Source organism: Myodes glareolus, chromosome X, assembly GCF_982192425.1.
Source record: "Myodes glareolus chromosome X, mMyoGla1.1, whole genome shotgun sequence".
Classification (NCBI taxonomy): Eukaryota; Metazoa; Chordata; class Mammalia; order Rodentia; family Cricetidae; genus Myodes; species Myodes glareolus.
This window is the reverse complement of record NC_142053.1, coordinates 33,848,035-33,869,225: the sequence shown is the minus strand read 5'-3', so window position 1 is coordinate 33,869,225 and position 21,191 is coordinate 33,848,035. Positions and strand designations below refer to the sequence as shown.

Here is a 21,191-nt window from a genome sequence, read left to right as displayed (position 1 = left end):
ATTTCCTGCAAGAATATGGCACTGACCAAGATCTGAGGCAAGCCCCTAGAATCCAGGAACGGGAAAACAATGAGGCAGTTGCCCATGCTAAGTGGAGACCAGAAAGGAACTGCTGTATAACTCAAACTGCTGGACTGGCACACTCTCTACTGAGGAAAGTTTGCAACAGCTGGCTCTGTCTGCGAGATAGAAACTTCTCTTATGGGGAGTAGCAGGTTGATTCCTTTTGATGATAAAACCTGGACATTGTTTTCTTCCTTTGGAAGGACCACCTGGCAGACAAAGGTTGGGACTGTACCTACTCTTACCCCTATACTTAATCCTACCCCTACCCACAACCCTACCTAGCATAGCCTTTCTATGCTGCTTTCTGACCCAAAGCCTGCAGCTTACAGGTGCAGAGCCCAGAGCAGGCTGAGTAAACAGGCTGGGCAATGGAAAGATTTGGCCATTAACCCCGGGCACAAATAGCAGCTCTGTTTGGCCTTGACAATGAGTCCTTTGCTGATAGTAACAACACACCACGCTTGTTTTAGTGAAGTCCACTTTAAAGGAGGGGGGCAATTAAGCAACATAACAGAGTGTCTGTGATGTCAAAGGGCCAGTTTGATTCTCTGCATACACATAACTGTTTGCACTGATAATCTATGTGTGCACATAGACATAGCATGTACATCGGAAATGGAACGTGACAGGGCATTGTGTATGCCTCAAGTGCAGCTCTATCCTCTGAAACACAGCCAAGTCAAAAGTTGGTCTAGATTTTCAAATTTCAGCAGCTACCTAAGTTCCTTACAATCTTGTAGATTCACCCTGAACTACTATGCCCATTTCACAGAATTGTTAGAGGAGAATGAGGAAGAGCCAGACTCACCACCGTGTCTTTGCTGCATTCTGTTCACTCGGGGTAAAATAAAATATAATTGTTTAACATTTTAAAAGCAAATAAAAGTGCTTAAATATTTTGCAATTTGCAACTTGAAAAGAAAACAGTAATGGGTTTCCAAGTGTGTGTCTTTACTTTTAATGAACTGTTTATTTTTCATGGTTCCATTGGCAATAAAAGACCAGCTCCACATCAAAAGCCTTCAGGGAGTCATTTTCCATTTGGAGGACAGTGAGATTGCCAATAATTTTGATTTTTTTTAAAAAAAGTAAACTCACTAGACTATATTTTCAGATATAGGTTGTTGCCTATTGTCCCAGGTAATTATTATTTTTGTGAGCGTCTTCTTCATATAGGCAAATTACAAAACATTTATTCACTAAACTCCAGAAAGAATTGAAGTGATTCGAAGATCAGGAGCCTCCAGAATGTTTTAATGAACATGTTTCCATTATCCTCTGTGCTTGTTCATTTTGTTGGAAGAATGATTCATTCATTTCAAAATTGGCAACTTAAACAGCAGCAAATTCTAATTTTCTCATCACAATGCAGAGTCAGTTTGTTGGCCTTCTTGGGCTTTGAGAGCCCTTTTGTGGCTCCTTTTCCTTTGACAATAGCACCCTCTGCCGGCTTCTATAATTCATCACCAGTAATGGGCTCGACCCAAATTGCAGAGGCCTCCCTGCAACATTGCACCCAGCAGGACATGATTCATAAATCAGTTTTCCATCCTGGTGATTCATTACCAGATATATTTTTTTTCTGTGAAACATCCCAGCTCAAGGAAGTCATAAGGAATTCCGAAACTTCAAAAACTATCTTCTTTTGATTAATCATCTCTTTGACCTTTTTCTTCTTATTGAACAAGGTTAATGATATTTGTTGTCACTAAAAGTTAAACTGTATTAGCTTCCGATTGATTTTTAGTTTGCAAGGACCAGTCATCATTGCCAAGAGGCTTCAGAGTTGATATCTGTTATGTTCCTTAGGTATGACCCTGAGGGACATCTGACCAACGCAACGTTTCCTACTGGAGAGGTCAGCAGCTTCCACAGTGACCTGGAGAAGCTGACAAAAGTGGAGCTCGACACTTCCAACCGTGAAAATGTCCTCATGTCGACCAACCTGACAGCAACTAGTACTATATACATTTTAAAACAAGGTAAATGATCTTTCCAATTCCACCTGCTTTACTGTCTCCAACCAAGTCTGGGCTCTCTCTTATTAGGGAACTGAAATCTCTCTCTGATTGAGAAGATGGGTTCTTCATCCCATTTTCCAGTGGAAACAGACAAATGCAGACTTTTTACAAGTTCACGTCTCCACTTTGGGCCACAATCTCTGTGGGAGTAATGAGGTTACATCCTGCCAAGTCTGATCTCCCATCAAGTCGTTTCCCAACAGCCAGGCATTTGGAAAGTTCTTTTAGGGTTTCCTAGGTTGGAGGACAATAATAAAGCCTCTGCCCCGTCTGAGCTTAGCGTTTTAGATCAGCTCTGACACGGATGAGTAAAAGGGCAAATTAAGCAGTGCAAGGAAGAATACAAGTGGCGTGGGAGAATTAAAAGCACACTCCACACGGAGAGGAAAGTATAAAGAATTGAAGAAAAAAATATTATTTTGAAAGAATGTATTAGGGGCTATAGGGGAAGGAGACAAAGAAATAGCTTTCACTGCCTTGTAATTAGGACTCACTCTGTTGCTAGGCTGTGAGGCACTTCACTCCAAAAGAAACAACGCCAACTTCTTTCTATTTTGTGGGCTAAAGGTGGCTATGATGCCATCCCCATGTGGCAAGATGCTGAGCTGAATTTCCTACTCTTCTCATTCTAGCTCCCAGCATACAACACTAAGAGAGCAAATACAAGTCAGAGAGGGAGTCTGTGAGGGAGTGCTTTTCAAAGGAGACAGCCAACAAAACAGAAGCAACCAGCCTACAGAGTGAGACAGCACCTTTCATCCTGCTCACAAGATATACCCCAGTCGTGAAAACAGCAAGACCCAAATTGGGAGAGAATGTATTCAACTGTCAGAGTGGTGGTCCAGCCCAGAGTGTAGTTAGGCCCCCAGTGCCCCATCTGCTCAGCCCTTCCCAAGTGTATCTTCTGAAACTAAACTTCTCTTCTCTTCCTGCTGCCCCCCTCCCCTCTCATTTGCTCCTCTGTCTACAGAAAATACTCAGAGTACCTATCGGGTGAGTCCAGATGGTTCTCTTCGTGCCACCTTTGCCAGTGGGATGGAGATCAGCCTCAGCTCAGAGCCCCACATTCTGGCAGGGGCTGTCAACCCCACTCTGGGCAAATGCAACATTTCCTTACCTGGAGAGCACAATGCAAACCTCATTGAGTGGAGGCAGAGAAAAGAACAAAACAAAGGCAACGTTTCAGCTTTTGAGAGAAGACTGAGGGTAAGGCCTTCCCTTTTTAGCCAAGGGCAAAAGTTCATGGGTTCCCTCAGAAAGTGAAGAGCCTCCTGAAACTGAAGTCTCACTTCTCCAAAGCTTTTCTGGGTGACTGGCTAGCTTATATGATATACTAATTCAAGAGAGAATGCTAATGGCTGATAATGGTTCAGTATCCTTAAATGTGCATTCTAATAGCAGATTTCTTTGTCATTAGCCAGCTAAAGTGCTCTAATAGTAGCAATTTCAGGCACCAAAAAAGTCTGGCTGAAGAAATATGGTAAGTCAAGAAGCCCTTCGGTACCCATCACAGCCTGCCCTGGAGATGCTCATTAGAATCCTCAAGTTGAGCCAGATTTCCAATTTTGGGTAGAGAGAGAGAAAGATGTGAGACATAAGGTACCATTTAGACATAGGCAAGATGGGAGGGCAAAGTCAATGAACTATTTCGCTGTCATAAATACATCATTAGAGCCATAGGAGTAAAGAACTGAAAGTGAGACTGAGCTGGAGGACTCAGACTGAGTCCTTGTCTGAGGGAACTGAAAGCTTTGGGGATTTTCCAGTCTTTACCAAACACACAGTTCCCTACAGTTAAACCGAGACCTCTACCAAAAGCACTGTCAGGAAGCATAGGAAGACTGCAAACGCCATAGCAGCCTCTCTACCTCTCCTTTCTTGAACGTTAACCAATGTTAAAATGATGTGACCAGATTTCCAAAGACAGTAGCCTTCAGTGTCAGCATCAGGACAACTGCCAATCGGCAGGAAGTATTCGTTATTAAGGTCAAGCCTCCGAGCAATCGTACCCCACCCAGGGTACAGAGAATGCCTGCATTCTCTTCAGCCACTGTAAAAGAACTCTGGCAAATTGAATGCTGTAGAAACACAACCACCAACCATCAAGCTGCAGAGTGAAGCTTGATGCTGCAGGCAAACCAACCAGTCATATGGCTTGATGCAGGAAAGAAAATCTCCAAGTGTGGTTGCTTTTTAATCAGCTCTGCTGGTGGCACGTAGAAACAGTCCTTAGCAGTTTGGGTTTTTGTTGTTGTTGTTGTTTTTGTCTTCTTAATAATAGCTACTGAAGCTCTTTAGATGAACAAGTCAATTTGTATGTTTCAATTCTATTGATCAGCCTGTAAAAGAACATTTGCCAGCTAAGCCACTGAATTGATAAGTGAATCCAGTCTAAATACTCAAAGTTCTAGATCTGTATAAAAGTCAGCATTTATGTCTGAGTTATTCAAGAAATGGGGCAATCGGAAGACTTGCCTTGATACCCAGGTTTTTTTTTCTTTTCAATTTTTTTATTTTAAATTTTGTTTTCATTTTACAGACCAACCATAGTTCCCCCTCCCTCCCCTCCTCCAGTTGCTCCCACCTCTCCCCAACCCATCCCCCATCCACTCTGTAAAAAGGGTAAGGCCTCCTGTGGGGAGTCAGCAAAACCAGGCATATTAAGTTGAGGCAGAACCAAGCCCTTCTCCCCTGCATCAAGGCTGAGCAAGGCATCCTACCATAGGGAATGGGGTTCAAAAATTCAACTCGTGTATCAGGATAGATCCTGGTCCAACGGACCAAGCTACACAACTATCCCACATGCAGAGGGCCTAGTTTGGTCCCAGGCAGGCTCCCTAGCTGTTGGTCTAGAGTTCATGAGCTCCCAGGAGCTCAGTTCCCCCTTGCTCATATAATCTCTCCTTCCTCCCTCTCTTTAACTGGACTCCCAGAGCTCAGCCTGGTGTTTGGCTGTGGAACTTTGCATCTGCTTCCATCAACTGGATGAAGGTTCTCTGATGACAGTTAGGGTATCCTTTATACAATGGAGTACTACTTGGCTGTAAAAAGCAGTGACATCATGAAATTTGCAAGCAAATGAATGGAACTAGAAAAAAAAATCATGCTGAGTGAGGTAACCCAGACCCAGAAAGACAAACACAGTATGTACTCATTCATAAGTGGATATTAGATGTAAAGCAAAGGATAACCAGACTATAACCCACAGCTCCAGAGAAGCTAGGCAATAAGGAGGACCCTAAGAGAGGCACATGGATTGCCCTGGGAAGAAATAGATGAGATCTCCTAAGTAAACTGGGATTGTGGGGGGGGGGGCAGTAGTGGCAAAGGGAAGGGGATAGGAGAGGGGAACAGAAGGAAACTGGGTGGTTGAGTTGAGGCAGGGACAGAGTAGAAGGGACAATGAAAGATATCTTGATAGAGGGAACAATTATGGGATTAGAAAGAAACTTGGTGCTAGGGAAATTCCCAGGAATCCACAAGGTTGAGCCCAACTAAGCCTCCTAACTGTAGTGAAGAGTGTGCCTGAACTGGTCACCTCCTGTAATCAGATTGGTGGATAGCCAATTTGATGACTTGTTTAAAAATGTTGTTAAATTGCAGCAGCAGTGGCAATGATGGTGGTGGTTTGGTGTTTGTTTTTGAGACAGGGTCCCTTCCTATATCCCCTACCTCAATCTGAGTACTGTAATTAAAGGCATGGGCTACCCGTCAACTTATTTTTATGATGTAAAATGAAATGTAGTGCTATGATAAGGTAAGAATTCTCTACAAATGGCTTATCATATTAATGATTGATCGTAGAAAAATTGAGCTTTTAGTTCCTCTCCCAACTTATGGGTTCAATAAAATATTATGAACCAAATCAGAGAAAGTGTAATTTCAAGATTTTTTTATTCTTTAGGATAACCTATTCTCTACTATGTGACCTTGGGATTTTCTAAGATGACCCACTCTTTGTTCTCTCCACCACATTCAGTTAATAGAAAAAAAACTGTAATGTATAGCTTATACCCCAATATTTTTTTTTTACTTTTGAAAAGCTTATATTATATTCACTTAAGGTTCAGTGAATGCTAATCATAAATTGAGCCACATTCTATCCTGTGGTAGAGTTAAATAGACTTGAAGACTAGATTGGGAGTCCAACCAATTCCAGGCCTTTTTCCCTATGTAACTTCTAATGTACTCCCTGAGGTCTTGGAATTGAAGAATTGGGCCCTTGTTGGCTAGGTGGTGTGACTGTGCAGGTCCCTAGAAATCTAATAACAGTCTTTTACATAGATTTAGTGCCTCACAGTTAACAAAATGCTTTCACAGCCAGAGTTTTATTTGACCACCACAGCCATCAATTGCAGTTATTCCCAATTTACAGATAAAGACACCAAGGCCCAAAGAGGTCAAGTGATTTGCCCAAAGTCAAATAGCTATTAAGGCTCAGATCCAGAGCTAAAACGCAGGTCTTCCCCTAGTATGGCACTATTTCCACTGCATCAGGCCATGCTGCCTTGTTCCTTAAAATAATTAATCTATAAATCATCGCCCCACTCAGTCCAGCCACCTTGGCAGAGCCTGACTCCTCATTTCAATGCTGACAAAAAGAGACAAATAATCGACTCTAATGTACTGGCAAGTGTGGGTGGTTCAGGACAACTGGCTGGCCTCCAGGCAAAGAGAGCATGAAGGAGACAAAAGAAGGTGGAAAGCTGTTTATCTGGTTAATCCTGCCTTCCCCATTCACAGGACCTGGTGCAATTCTTCCTTGGTATGCCCAGGTCAAACATGGAATGGAATGCCTAGTAGGATGAACGCCTTCCCAAAAGACAGGTGTAGAAGCACACACTCTTTGCCCACTGATATTCTTCTATTTTGTTTTGTCTTTTGAGACAGGGTTTCTCAGTAGCTATGGAGCCTGTCCTGGAACTCCTCTATAGAACAGGCTGACCGCGAACTCACAGAGATCCGCCTGCCTTTGCCTCCCAAGTGCTAGGATTAATGGCATGCGCCACCAGTGCCCGGCACCCGCTGATATTTAGTTCAGTGATAGTAACCCTTCACTTCCGGTAAGTTTGCAAGGGGCCAGCTGATGACAACGTCTTCTTTTTCTAACTAAATCTGTAGTGACCCATTTGTAAGTAAACCTGTAAAGAACAGGGGTCCCTGGTGCTCTCTGGTACCAGAATGTCACAACTGAAGCATTTGTTTCTCCAGCTGAAGCTGCTGCTCCAGAACATGAACAAGAGAGGTGAAGATTGCATTTCACAAAGTCACAGGACATAGAAACCCTTCATGCTGTGAGCAATGGGACACCTCTGAAAAGTCACTCTCAGAATTTGTAAATGTGCTTGGGTAGCAGCTCATAAAACACTAATTGCCCAGGCACAAAGTGACAACTTCATTTAAAGTTTCATTTGGTAAAATGATGGACATCACATGTTCCAAACCCTACCTATCATAGTCCCAGATTTTCTAGCTGGAAAGAAAATCAGGAGAAACACACCCTTTTTTAAAGATGAAAACAAGAATTCTTTTCCTCCAATGATCAGTGGGGATTTTTTTTCCCATGCACACAAAGTCAAGCTGAGGGAAACAAAGTGTTGGGAAACATGATATCATGTGCAGCCTGCACAGGCCAGGGATCTGTTAGTGCTGCCATCCTTCACAGGTACCACTAAGGGAACTAAATCGCATTAATATCCTGAAATTTCATGTATTTAAAAAAGTCTATTTCCCCGAACATGAGTTGTGTCTGAATCATCTTCCTCATAAAGTGCTTTTGCATCCAACCCATGTATCTTCTCATCTGCTGTATCAATCTGTCCCCAGAAATACATTTCCCTGGACAATAGAGGAATTAGAGTACAGATAACAATGGAGCCAATTGTCAACGAATTGAACATTCACCAAAGCAAACTGCTTTAGGAGCTACAACCAGATTGCACCTAGCTGTGTCTGTGAATAATCATGTCATATGAGACTTCTCCCAGCATTGGATCCAAGGGTTCTTTTTAAGATTCCATAGAGTGAGCAGCAAAGTCCTGGAACTACAGCCTCCTTTATTTTCTTTCTTTATTTTCTGAAAACAGGATTTAAAACCAAACTTATAAAATCCGATCGAATGATTATATATTGACAAGCAAAATGAAGCGAAGCCTAACACCCTCACAGGAAATTTTTCCTCTATTTAAAGATAACTGAAAAGGGCAGGTGTGTGTGTGTGTGTGTGTGTGTGTGTGTGTGTGTGTGTGTGTGTGTGTGTGTTGTGTATTGTGTGTGTGTATGTGTATGTGTATGTGGAGATGAGAGATCAACAGATCAGCCTCTGGTGTTATTCTCAGAAGTCATCTACCTTGGTTTTTGAGACAGTCTCTCAAAGGAACCCAGAGCTCACCAGTTTGGTTAGGCTTGCTAGATAGCCAGCAGAAGGGAACTTCTTGTCTCCGTTTCCCCAGCCCTAAGATTGTAAGTGCACACTGCTTTTCCATGTGTGCTAGGGATCAAACTTAGGTCCTCATTCTTTTGCAGTAGGCAATTTACGACCCTGTAGCCTCCAAAATGTGTTTTTTTATTCAGCATGTGAATATTCATATGTGGTCTAAAATTTGAAAGTGGAGAAAACTCTTGCTGAAACACTGATTTCCAAGCAGGCAAATAGTAGAGAATTGGAGACTAAGCCAAAAGCCTTGTAGAATTTATTTCTGTCATCAGAAACGGCCTGACAGAGCCATAGCTGTAGGGTTGGAGTTCTCATTTCTCACTGTTTTAACTTCCTTCTCACCAGGTTTGGTGAAGACATTCATTTTGTGAAAAGTTATGTAAGGAGCTGCTTAGAGATATATTAACCCACTTTAAAAATGTACCTGCAGTCTTCCGTGTTTCTGTCCCCCAGCTCCAAAGAGTAACCTGAAGACAGGAAATTTCAGGCACCAAGGCTGATGGATGGCATTGTGTTTGGGAATGAGGACTTTCTTGGAATCTTCAAATCATAAAAACTACTGCTCCTTGGTCTTAAAAATTGCTGTACTAAAATAATTAGGATGAAAGTATTGTTTCATATATGACTTCACCTATGCATAAGCATTAATGAGTTGCTTTAATTTTTAAAATGTGTTAGACTACACACATGAACTAATCAACAAGAAAGTTCTTAAATAAGAATGAGTTAATATAGAGCACAAGGCTAAACTATATGATTAAGTTCAGGTGAGAAGAATAAGGAAGATTGTGAGAAAGAACTGGCATGCTGTGATCTGGCCATTTCCTATCCCCAAATGAGGAATATGCACTGTGCATTCTCTTTTCATAGTAGTAATATTACCATTAACTATAATGACAACAGCATTTGTGCGGGCCTCTCTAGGTATATCACCATATATTAACTAATTCACCACTCATAAAGTTTCATCAGGTGGGGTTTTAGTTATTTCCATTTTACAGATAGGAAACAGAGGTTGCATGGTTACTAAATGGTGGTGTCAGGATTTGAAGCCAGAAAGGATCACTCCATACATCTGAGCATCTCCTAAGTTCTCTTCTAGCACTAAGACTTTGTGGAATGACAAGACATAGACCGTATTTTGGGAATAAAAATGAAAAAAAAGGGAAAAAGAAAAGGGGAAATGTAAATGGCTATCCCAGGCTAGTGCTAATGCTGAAAATGTGCTGTTTCATTTATAGGCAACTCTAAAATGAAAGCAGAGCTGAGCAACCTTTTGATTGTTAAACTGGAGATATCAGTAGAACATAAAATCTGTTGAATTAATGCACTGATTGATCTTTAAAAGTCCAATACTAATTACCTTAAAACTAGTGAGAGTAGAATAGTGTGTGCTACTTTAAAATCAGCTGTGAATTTTCTGCGCATTCCTGTGACTTCATAAAAATGCAATGCGGTACACCTTCCAAGCGTCGATGCTGTTTGGCCTGTCTCTTATTCACCTTCTGTCTTCAGCAAAATTTAACAGGTAATTAGGTTGTATTATGACCTGAAATGTTAGTCTCCTTGACAGTCTTCTCTTCCTTGTAGAGGAAAGAAAAATAAACTGTCGTAATTGTAGCTCTGCTGTGTGTGTGTGTGTGTGTGTGTGTGTGTGTGTGTGTGTGTGATGAGATAAAGCATAGATTTCCTTTTGTGTAGAGCACAGCTATTAAATATCTCTAGTTGTCCACAGAACAATCTAATATAGCATTATCCTACTATCTGAAACAGTTACATATGAAGGATGGAGGGAAGGTTATCTCTTAACTAATTAAAACCCAAACTTTAAGAAAAGTCAGGAAGTAGAGATAAACAGTTGCCTCTGGCGTCCCCTCTTCCTGCCATTCAACACACCCATACCCTTCCTAGGCACTTTTGGTTCTGCTGGCAATGCTACACCCTGCTCGCCAGAGTGCATTCTCCCTTATTTCCTCTCTGGCTCAACTGAAAACAAAAAGCAAGCTCCTCTCCTTAGTACAGTTGGGAAAAGAAAGCCTGTATGGAAACCAGAGGGTGTGTACAGCATATGCACATCTTTCTCTATTTAAAAAAAAATCAACATGCCCATCTTTCTTCTGCAAAATACTGTGCAACAGTGACCAAATTCAAAGGTCTCTCCCAGGGTACAGCTGTCCAAAAGGTGTCCTTTATAACTTGGGACTATTCTCACACCCTCTTTTCCAAGAGAGGGATCAGTATAGATTGTTTGGAAATACAATAAAAATAAGAATTGTTGGCCCACGCTTGGCTCAAGAGCTGTTGTCATAGAGAAGAGCAAGCATGTGTATGAATATGGATTGTTCCAACCTTACCCATGACCCGAGCAGAGCATTCATCCTAGTTCTGATGCCCACTTTAGAGGCCAGTAGCACATGGGTACCCTGGCCAGAGGTTAAAGAAGTCTCACCTGAAAGCAATTACCTTGCAGCTCTCTTCTGTGTGCTTTCCACAGAGAATGAGTAGGGAAACCTATGGCACATTTGATTCCTTCATCCCTTTCAGCCCCTGCTGAATTTTATTTTAACTTCCAAGCCCAACTTTGAAACTAGAATTTCAGGAGCATTGCTATTGCAGCACTGGAATATCAGGGTACATTATTCTGAAACAGAGCAACACTGCTACAGAAATACTGGCAGGCAGAGAAAAAGCATTAAACAGAGTCCTCCTCTGATTGACTTCATAGTGTATTTTCAACACAGGTCATTACTCGTGGCATCATAATGACTTGATTAAGAAATGTATTCTTGAGTAGTAAGCTTCATCTCTCAAACAAATAAAACCACAAATTTGGCTGAACTGAAAATCGCTTGCTACTTTGGCTCTTTACCTATCATTATAACATAAATTGTAATAGTTATGACTATCTCTGAGAGTCCGTGGGGATTTTGCAGCTGTTGTAAATAAATGGTATTACAGTTGAAGATATGTGACTATAAAACCACAGGAAAGGTAGTTGAAAAAAGAACACCTGGTTTCCTACAAGCTTCCAAGCCCTGAGTATCACAAGACAGGAACTATGTGCTTTTAGATGAACCCAGCAGGCTAGTGTATATTTTTGCAATACAACACAGTGCATATTTACTACAGACAGTTTAAAAAACTCTTAAGTCCCAAATCTGTCCCTATGGTAGTTGAGTTATACCTAATCTCAAAAACAAAGAGCACTTTTACAAAATAATTTAAGTATTACAAAATAATTTGGTCTTCTGATAGAATTCATAGCATGTAATGTTTGGATCCTTTTTGCAAAAGTTCAAAATTAAGGGCAAATATTATTAGCCTTGACCAAAAGATTATGAAACTGAGAACAAAGCATGTTTTCAAAGACCAACTTCCACATTCTGGTAGAAAATTTGGCAAATATGAACAGATGATCCATGGAAGACACACAAGTGGTCAATAATCTTTTTAAAAATTTCAACCTCATGCTCATTACCAATTGAATAAATGCAATTTTGACAATAAAGTACTATTATCTTACTCTCTTGTTTGGAAAATTTCACTACCAATGTTCCTAAAGACAGGATGAGATTGGCTCTATTAACCAAGTGGGATATAAATCTTGTGCCATCTTATGCATAATTCAGTAATCTCTCAAATCACACCTGGAGTATTTTATCTGGAGTCACTCATTACAAAAATGTTCCTTATAAAGATATATATGTTGTAGAAATATTTATTTACAAAAATGTTCAGCAAATCATAAGGTACAAGAGAAAATGAAAACAAGAACGCTAATTTCCAACTATGGGAGAATGAAAACAAACATTTATTATATAGTAAAATATTATATAACCATTAAAAACCATATTCCAAAAATACATATTAATATTGGAATGATAGAAATAAAATATTAGATGAAAAAGGAGAACACAATGCTGTCATGCTGTGTATGTATTTAAATGTATGAAAAATTGTACCCCCAGAGAAAGATAATGGGAGGAAACAAGGTAAAGTATTAATAGAAATTGTCAAATCATGATTTTCCCTACACATTTCTATATTTTCCAACATAGAATTGGAAACTCTATTGTAGGAAATCTTTGAAAATAAATTATCCCTTTATACTCAGAAAATATGGATGGAGCTGATAATTTTTGAGAAACAAAGTCTATCAAGTTACTTAGAAAGGAAAGACACAATTCTGATATAAGAGTAGGCACTTGGTAGTCATTCAGGCCACTGAGATAAAAACTCTATCTGAAGTTGAAACTTTTATTCTTGAGAACCCTTAAAAGTTTCATTTTCGGGTTTCAAGGGGGTGTGGTAACCAACTAAGATTATATCCCAGTGTTTATGTATCTGTTAATAAAAGTTTTGTAAGGGCACAGTTCATCAATTTCAGGTAAAGGAATTCTTGACCAAAGTTAAATGTTAACATAGGGCTGGAGAGATGGCTCAAAGGTTAAGAAAATTTATTCCTCTAGCAGAGAACCTGAGATCAATTCTCAGCACTCATACGGTGGCTCACAACCATTCAGAACTCTCAGGCACTCATGTAGTTCACATTCATTCACATAAAGTAAATAAATCTAAACAAAAGATTTTAAAATTTATCATAGTTTAGTTGAATGAACTAATGGATTAGTTTAGTGCGATTGTATTTAATAGAATCGAACTCTAATGTAGATTTTTGTTGTTTTACTTTTATTTTTTGCTCATATCTCATTAACCAGAAATTTAACATTCTGTATTGGGATCATGCTGACAATTCTTGCCCATATAAATGTTTTACGCCAAACTGAAACTACCTTGTCATTTGATACATGAGCCTATTCACAGGCCTAATTAGAGTAAGAAAAGTGATCATTGTATTATGTATTTTTAAAATAGTGATTACTGTTGTTCTACAGTTTCCTAAGAGCCTGTATATGTGAAGTCACCTATATTTTTAGGAAAACTCTGGTATATAAAGTGGTAATATTCCTCCCATTTCACAGATACTAAAATTAAGAATCAGGTGGGAAACAACGCCTGGTATGCAGACCAGTAACTAATTCATTCTCCGTGCTCACATTCATTCTTTTCAATACTTCTCAAACTCTTTCCTTTCTTGTTCTTGCCTTCAATTCTTCTAGACACACTAGGACCTTCTCTACCCAAATCACAGCATTAGCTATGAAAGTTGGGTGACGAGTATATATGGCTCAACCATTTTTCAATTTCATGTGTTAAATTAGTTCAAAATAAAGTTATCTTTATGAGGCAAAAAAGACCTACAAAAACTCAAAGTTAATCACACAAACTAACTAAAATTAAGTCTTTTTTTTTTTAAAGTTCTTTCCCCAAGTTCTACCCACCCTTCTTTGAGAGTTCTGTTTTCTTCATGAACTCAATTCTCTTAATGATTAAAACCAAGAACACTTTCTCCGGGAACACACACACAAAAAGTTTCAGTGCAGTGCTTTCTGAATGATTGTGCCACAATCAGGAAGTCATAGCAGAAGTTAAGATGAGTCTTCAAAGCACTGACATTCTTAGATGAAAACTGGAAATGTGGGTCACTCGTCTAGTTACTTTGAAAAGCCACCAAGTCGTTTTGCTTAACTTTAATTGTTTTAGTAAGCCATTTCATTGCCTGGATCACTCAGTTGGACCTAGCTGGATTTCATCAAAGCCAGGCATCACTGAGTGTTGTCATTGATAAACTCGTAGTCAGGGTCCCTTGAACGAAGTTCACTCTAGTCAACTGTAAGGTTTCAAGATGTTTTCAGAGAATACTAGCAATAGTCTGTGGTCCGAACTAAGGCAAACTGAAGTTGTTTCTGAACTTGAAGTCAAATTTATCTTCTTTCTTTAACCAGAAAGTGGCATTACACTTGCTATCAATGCCACCATATTTGCCTGCCTGCCTCACTTGAAAATGTGGTTGTGTGTGATTCCCTCACTAGATACTCTGAGTTCCATTATGATGTAAAGTTCACTGAGTCCTAGTATACATGAAAATCTAAAGCAGCAAATCCTTCCTAAATCGAATGGACCTCACTGTATTCTTTTTTGTTGAATTGTAACTCCAGACTTTCAAGTCACTGAATTAGTTACAAAGTAACCAAGCCAGGAAACCCCATTCTAACTCATATCTAACTCACAGAAAATAAGTTCGTGTCGTTATTGGAAACTGAGGTGGCTCACTTGAGTCTTTAGTTGGAGAAAGACAATCCTCGGCCATATGAGGAAGGTCAAGATTTTATCAGGCACTTTGCCAGGAGATAAAGCATAGCGCTGTCCTTCCAAAGCTGGTACATGCTGGTGAGAAAATAAAGATAACAGGGAGATGAAGACTATGAAACAATGAGGAGTCGGAGGTGAGGGGGTCTCCATCACCAGAGAATGCAGAAAAGCTTCATGATTCTCAATGCACTAGATTAAGCATCAAGGCAGTACGTAAACTGTATTTCATCTCTTTTTTGTAGGCCCATAACAGAAACCTACTCTCCATAGATTTTGATCATATGACCCGCACGGGAAAGATCTATGACGACCATCGAAAATTTACCCTTCGAATTCTTTACGACCAAACTGGTAGACCTATTCTGTGGTCTCCTGTAAGCAGATACAATGAAGTGAACATCACATATTCACCTTCGGGATTGGTCACATTTATTCAAAGAGGAAGCTGGAATGAAAAGATGGAATATGACCAGAGCGGAAAGATAATCTCAAGAACTTGGGCTGATGGGAAAATTTGGAGCTATACCTACTTAGAAAAAGTAAGTATGTGGAAGGGGAAATGAATAAGAATATTGAAGGCAGCCCTAAGTACCCAATTTTATGAAAACCTTTTCAGGAGAAAAGTCTGTGTTCGCATTGTATAAATATCAAAAAATCCACTGTGAGCCTGTAAGGATGGGCTGTTTTTCAACTGAAAACATCCCCATCCCCACCCTCTGCCAAGTACTTTTTCAAACTGACGTCAGGATAATGGCTTAGCTTTCTACTCATTTGAACATATTTGTTCATTCCCTTGAAAAGGTATCTGTATTATTATGAAAGCTCATACTGAGAGAAAATAGCTAGTAAATTCCAGCTCTCTGTGTTAATGTATCCCTGCTCTGGTAAAAAGGCCTCTTACCCAACAAATAAGGAATTCCTTTTGTGTGTGTGTGTAGCCAGTGAAATTTTTGTTGTACACATTTGAGGACTAATTCTCAAAAGTAATTAGCCTGAGGGAGCAGTGGCAGAGAGTACTAATTGGTAATCGTCTTTTGTGTGCTAAGCCTTCAACAACACCCATAATGGGAGCTTGTGCCCTCTGTCTGGAATAAAAGGATTATAATCCCACCACATGAAACATTGGTGAAACACTAGCCTCTACACAGCAGAATAGTTTCTCCTCAGATCATTACCCGTAGACAATAAGAACAATTAACCTTGATCTGCCATTGCTATATCTGATCTCCTCCTGAGATATGAAGTCTTTTCCTCTGGATTCAGTCATTTCAACTGAACTTGTCATTCCTGAATTCATTCCTAGGAAAAGTAAAGGCTATTTTCCCCAGAAAAATTCAAAGGCAATCAATTGCAAGATTACCCACAGGATCTCTTAGAGGCATCATGAGAGCCTATGGCACACGTGGCAGAAAGAGGACAATCTGTGAGCTTCTGATACAACCCCCAAAGTTTGATTCTCAAAAGGCGCTGTGCCTGTGGCTCCATGTCATCGTCCAGTTAGTGTACTACTTCCCAGAGTCAGTTGATGAAGAACTCCCCATACCAGGACAAACCAAAGTTTGCTTAGGAGCAAAAGTAAGAGGTGATCGTCCTCTGCCTTATCTATACTCCATGGGACCTTCCCATCTGGGAAAACTTTCGGGATGTGTGATCCGTATCCTACACAGGGGAAATCTGTGTCTCACAGAGAAAGTCTTTCTTCTTTTGAGTTTCAACAAAGAATGACTTGGAAAATCCTGTGGCTAAAGTCTACAGAGTGTCTAAAGCATTCAAATATTTGGCAGCATCTATACATAGTCAAAACATTTGATAGGGCATTTATTGGTAACTTTGCTACATTTGTACATTTTAAGAGATATGTATTTTAAGAACTGCATACTAAAATATGATGCCACTGACTCAGCAGTTCTCCTTGCACAGCTCCTCCATGTGACGAGAAGTAGCCAGCAGTCCTTAGGGGCATCCAGGGGGTTATTGCCTCAAGAGCGCCAGAATGTGACTATCTGAGCAAATTGCCTGAAGACAGTAACATCTAGGCCTCCTAAGACTCTTCCTGTGGTGCTGTCTATACAATAAGAAAAACATCTATTGAAAACTTAGAATTCTGTCCCATGTGCAGTTTTCTCTGATAGCAGTGAGGAGATATGGTCTCTCTTTCTCAAAGTAACTGTTTATTTCATCCAATTTCCTTCTAGAATAACACAAAACAAACTTCATTTCAGTTCTCTTTCTATAAGATAAAATATTTAGTGGGCAACAGTTCCTTCAAACGAAACAACAGAAAAGCTCAGCCCTAACGAGGTAGAGCCCAAGGGCTTCACAAATTCAAAGACCCTGTGTGACCCTTTCTCAGAAGCATGCAAAAAGGGAGTAGAAAACCCCGGATGTATTCCTCATCTAGAATAATGTTAAGAGAAACTTCAATGATTTCCAATTGTTTACTGACCAGTGAAACAAGTCAAGTCATTTGGCCTTTTAGTTATTGTGCCTTTATTTCATGTGTAATTTATTCTTTAAATAGAAGGCTCACCACTTGTTTAATCAATTATATTGTACAAAAGTCTAAACCTGCAAAATACATAATTATAAAATGCTTTCTTACTTACAAAATGGTTGCAGTCATAAGATTTCTAATACCATCCATATTCTTGTCTTAATTTCCTAATTCATACTGAAATTGACTTTAGTATATTATTATCACCAGTGATAAGCAACTAATTCACTGAATAAATGCACAACTTAAGTGAAATAATGTAATACAAAACACAAAGATCGATAATTGAAAATAACTAGGGCTTGCTTCAACTTGATGGTAAATCAAAATCGAAACAAACAAAAGGAAAAGAGGAAAGGAAGAAAATAAAAGAATCTGAAATTTTTTTATTCAAAGAAAACTAGAGAAAGATGGTTGGATTTTCTGTACTTTTTCAGGAGCTTTCTGTTCTGGGGCTCCTTTTTGTCTTTCTAATCCTGTAGTTTAACATGGACTTTGCTATCCCATTCGTTCAAGGAGACAGGAGAAGGACAGGGATGAAGGTATTACTTCTTGTAGTACATAGTAAGAATGATCAAAATTTAAAATCTCTTTTTCTTTACTCCCAAATACTCTGGCATTATGTCTGCAAGGTCTCTTGCCATTATTAAGAATCAGCATCATACTTTTTTACCTTAGAATGAAATAATGTTGTAAAAAATCATTTGACTTTCTCTAGAGTAGGTGAAAGTTAAACATTATTTTGTGAACAATACTTTGTACTCATTAGGAGAAAAATAATTATTTGGCTAATGGTTGTGGTTGTTTAAAAAGTCTCTTCTCTATTAAGAAAATCAATTATTATTTCTTAGTTTTTCTGCATGTAGTCATTAATTTTCTGCCTAGATTTATGACACTTCTCTAAGTTAATTATATTTTGAAGACCGATGCAGCTAAATTTGTATTATATCTAATGTAAATCTTTCAATTTCCTAAAAATCATTCTTACAACCTCCATTTTTAAAATGCACTTAAATATATTTTATAATCATTTAATAAGATGGTTTAGTTTTGCACATTTACACAAAATTGCCTATTCGGGGTTGTTTTCAACGACTCACTGCAGAGACAGAGCAGTCTTGGGCTTGCCTTCCCAGGTAGCCCCACACTGCCATCTGGTGGTTTTGTGAGTACTATACCTTTTCAAATTTCTACTTTCATTTCTAGTCTTTTTCAAATAAGTTTACAGTCATGATCGTCCTCCTTTATTTTCCTTCACAAAGGTTTCTTTTACAGTATAATAATCTATTAAAAAGCACAAACCTCCCACTCTATTATTCGGACTAATAAGAAATAGCTTTTTATCCGGCAGTAGCGCAGTGGACATTGGATAGACTCATAAGCATTGTTTTGGAACAAACTGATAATAATACCAATCCAAAGTGGAAAAAGCAGCCAAATAGAGCTAAACGGTATTGTGACAACAAGACAATTGCATTCAGGGGATTGCTAATCATGTCTTCCATGTTCGTCATTAGCAGGAAGTTTTAAAGCAGACTTTGGAGGGTGGGGGACTTTGGAGGCAACTCAGAGTCAGTAGCATAGAGGTCAGAGCTCAGACACTGGTTTGCTATAGACTAGAGGAAACAAACAGGGAAAAGCGTACAATAACAACACAGTGTAAATGTTTGGCAAAGCTAGCACGATGGCTGGACCAGGCAGGATGGTACAGGATAATGTGTGGCAGCCATATGGTGATTGTCCCTGGCCCACACCACAAGTGACAGATGTCATCTGTTCTTGGAAAACTGACAAAAGAGAGTGGAATGGAGCTGGAAAATCAGACTTTCGGAGTGGAAATAATACAAAGGTACTTTCACCAATTACTGCATCTACCCACCCACATCAATGTTCTACCACCTGCTGTTCCATTCATAGGAACAATTCCTCCTCGTTCTATGGAGTTTGCATTGATGGGAGAGAGCAGGCCTCTCTTCACATCCTCGGGCCTGCCCAGGATCATGCCTTTTATTCAGGAGGGTTCGCAGATCACAATGGTAGAGCTACAAGTTGTGGCAAGCTGCAAGGGCTCCATTCGACAGCGTTTGTGCATCTATTTCTGAATCTCCAGGCATAACGTTGGTAGAAAAGAAATAATGACTAAATGAACAAATAAGCGCTGACTTCATGGCATTGACACGCAACTGAAAAATCAATAATTTTCAGAAGTATGGGAGGGATGTGCCATTGCGTAACACACATATAATATTGCATCATGATTCTGCCACTTTTAAAATTCAAGTTGCCTATGCTTACGTAATTAATATTCAGAATTATTCGTGTGATATTCATGTAGAAAATGAAAAAATGCCTATTGTTTTCATAACATCAAGTTCAGAAGTTGAACTTAATATTTTGTTTGGTAAGGTAATTCTCAAAAGAGTTAAGCTCCCTTAAAGAGTTATATTAGAGTGCCTGGGGTGGATAAATTTTATTTTCATCACAAGACAAAAGTTAAAGCACTGAGGATGCAGCACAGTATATAAAAGTGTTTGCTACACAGGCATAAGGATTTGAGCTCAAATCCCTAGCAGACACATAAAGAGCTAGGCATGCATAGCTTCACATTTGCCTAGACTTCCAATGCTGCAGGGAACAGAGACAGGAGAGTTGTTGGAGCTTACTGACCATCAGGATAGCTCCAGATTCACTGAAAGACAATTTCTCGGAAGAATAAAACAGAACGTTAGAGAACAGGATACTCAACATTCTTCTCTGGCCCGTACAAGTGCATATACAGATGTATATGCCCACATACATACATGCACACACACCACACATATGCAAATGAAGTAAATTCTTTTTAAAATGAATTTTAACTGGCAGTGAATTCGAATCTTCCCTAAAATAGTGCTTTTGTGTATGTGTGTGTGTGTGTGTGTGTTTATAAACTGATACTGATTTTCTTATTCTCTGGTCCTGGGGACTCAATTTACAATCTCATACATGCTAGGCATGTATCAGTGAACTATATTCTCAAGCTTTTCAAATGCACTTATTTTGAGACAGTCTTTCTAAGTAGCTTAGGCTGGCCTTAAACTCACTCTGTATCCCAGGGAAATCTTGACTTTGTGACCTTTCTGCCTTCTGCCTTTCGAGTAACCTGGATTACAGGCCTGTGCCATCAGGCCTGGCTTATGTTTCTATTTAAAAATTACAAAAATACCAACCAATATTTATTAATATTTATATTCATTATATTTAAAGTATTATACTATGACAAATAAGTGATCATAAATTACAAATTTATTGGGTGTTGGAGAGATATAACCAGAGAATTCTTCACTTTCAGTGCATCACTCCCTTAATATTAAAACATGAATCAGATTGAAACATGAAGAATTAAATTATATATTTAAAAACATGTGTAAGAATATTCAATGTGCATTTTTTTTCAGGAAGACATGGACTATACAAAATCAACACATTTAGGTGGCTCAAAGTTAATACCTGATACACCCTATCCATGCTTTACCTCCCCCCAATCCATCTCTACATGGAAGTAGCAGTGATCTTTCTCAAATATCAACCTGACTGTTTCTCCCACCTCCTCAAGTGTGTGCTTCCGCTTGCTTCAAGCTTTACAGTGGCTCCCCTATTGCAAACAGGCTTAAGTACAAATGCCTTAAAACCTCACAGCGTATTCTAGATTCAGCTTCATTTTTACCATTCGCTGCCACTGCCCCCAAACCACACATGTTCTAGCCACACAAAATTCCTCTCATTCTATAGGAAAAATGACCATTTTTATAGGCTTCCTTAATCCTCAGCCCCCTCCTAACAAAAGAGGGGTTTTGCCAGAAGTCCTCTGTCCTTCCACATGATACACCCCCTGTCTTTGCCTGGCTAGGCTCTAGTCATCACTTATGTCTCATTTTGACTGCTCTGTCCCCAGAAAGTTTACTTTGGCCTCTTAAGTCTG

The 21,191-nt window shown here is 39.4% G+C and overlaps 1 protein-coding gene across 1 annotated transcript in view; it reads left to right on the top strand.

The window, feature by feature from the left end:
• The window catches only part of Tenm1 (teneurin transmembrane protein 1), an 819,764-nt gene that overhangs the window by 787,709 nt on the left and 10,864 nt on the right, over positions 1-21,191 (top strand). The window contains exons 28-30 of the mRNA XM_085684917.2: positions 1,876-2,048; positions 3,058-3,293; positions 14,979-15,275. Of these exons, the coding sequence (XP_085541043.1) occupies positions 1,876-2,048; positions 3,058-3,293; positions 14,979-15,275 (706 nt within the window). The remainder of the gene's footprint in view (positions 1-1,875; positions 2,049-3,057; positions 3,294-14,978; positions 15,276-21,191) is intronic.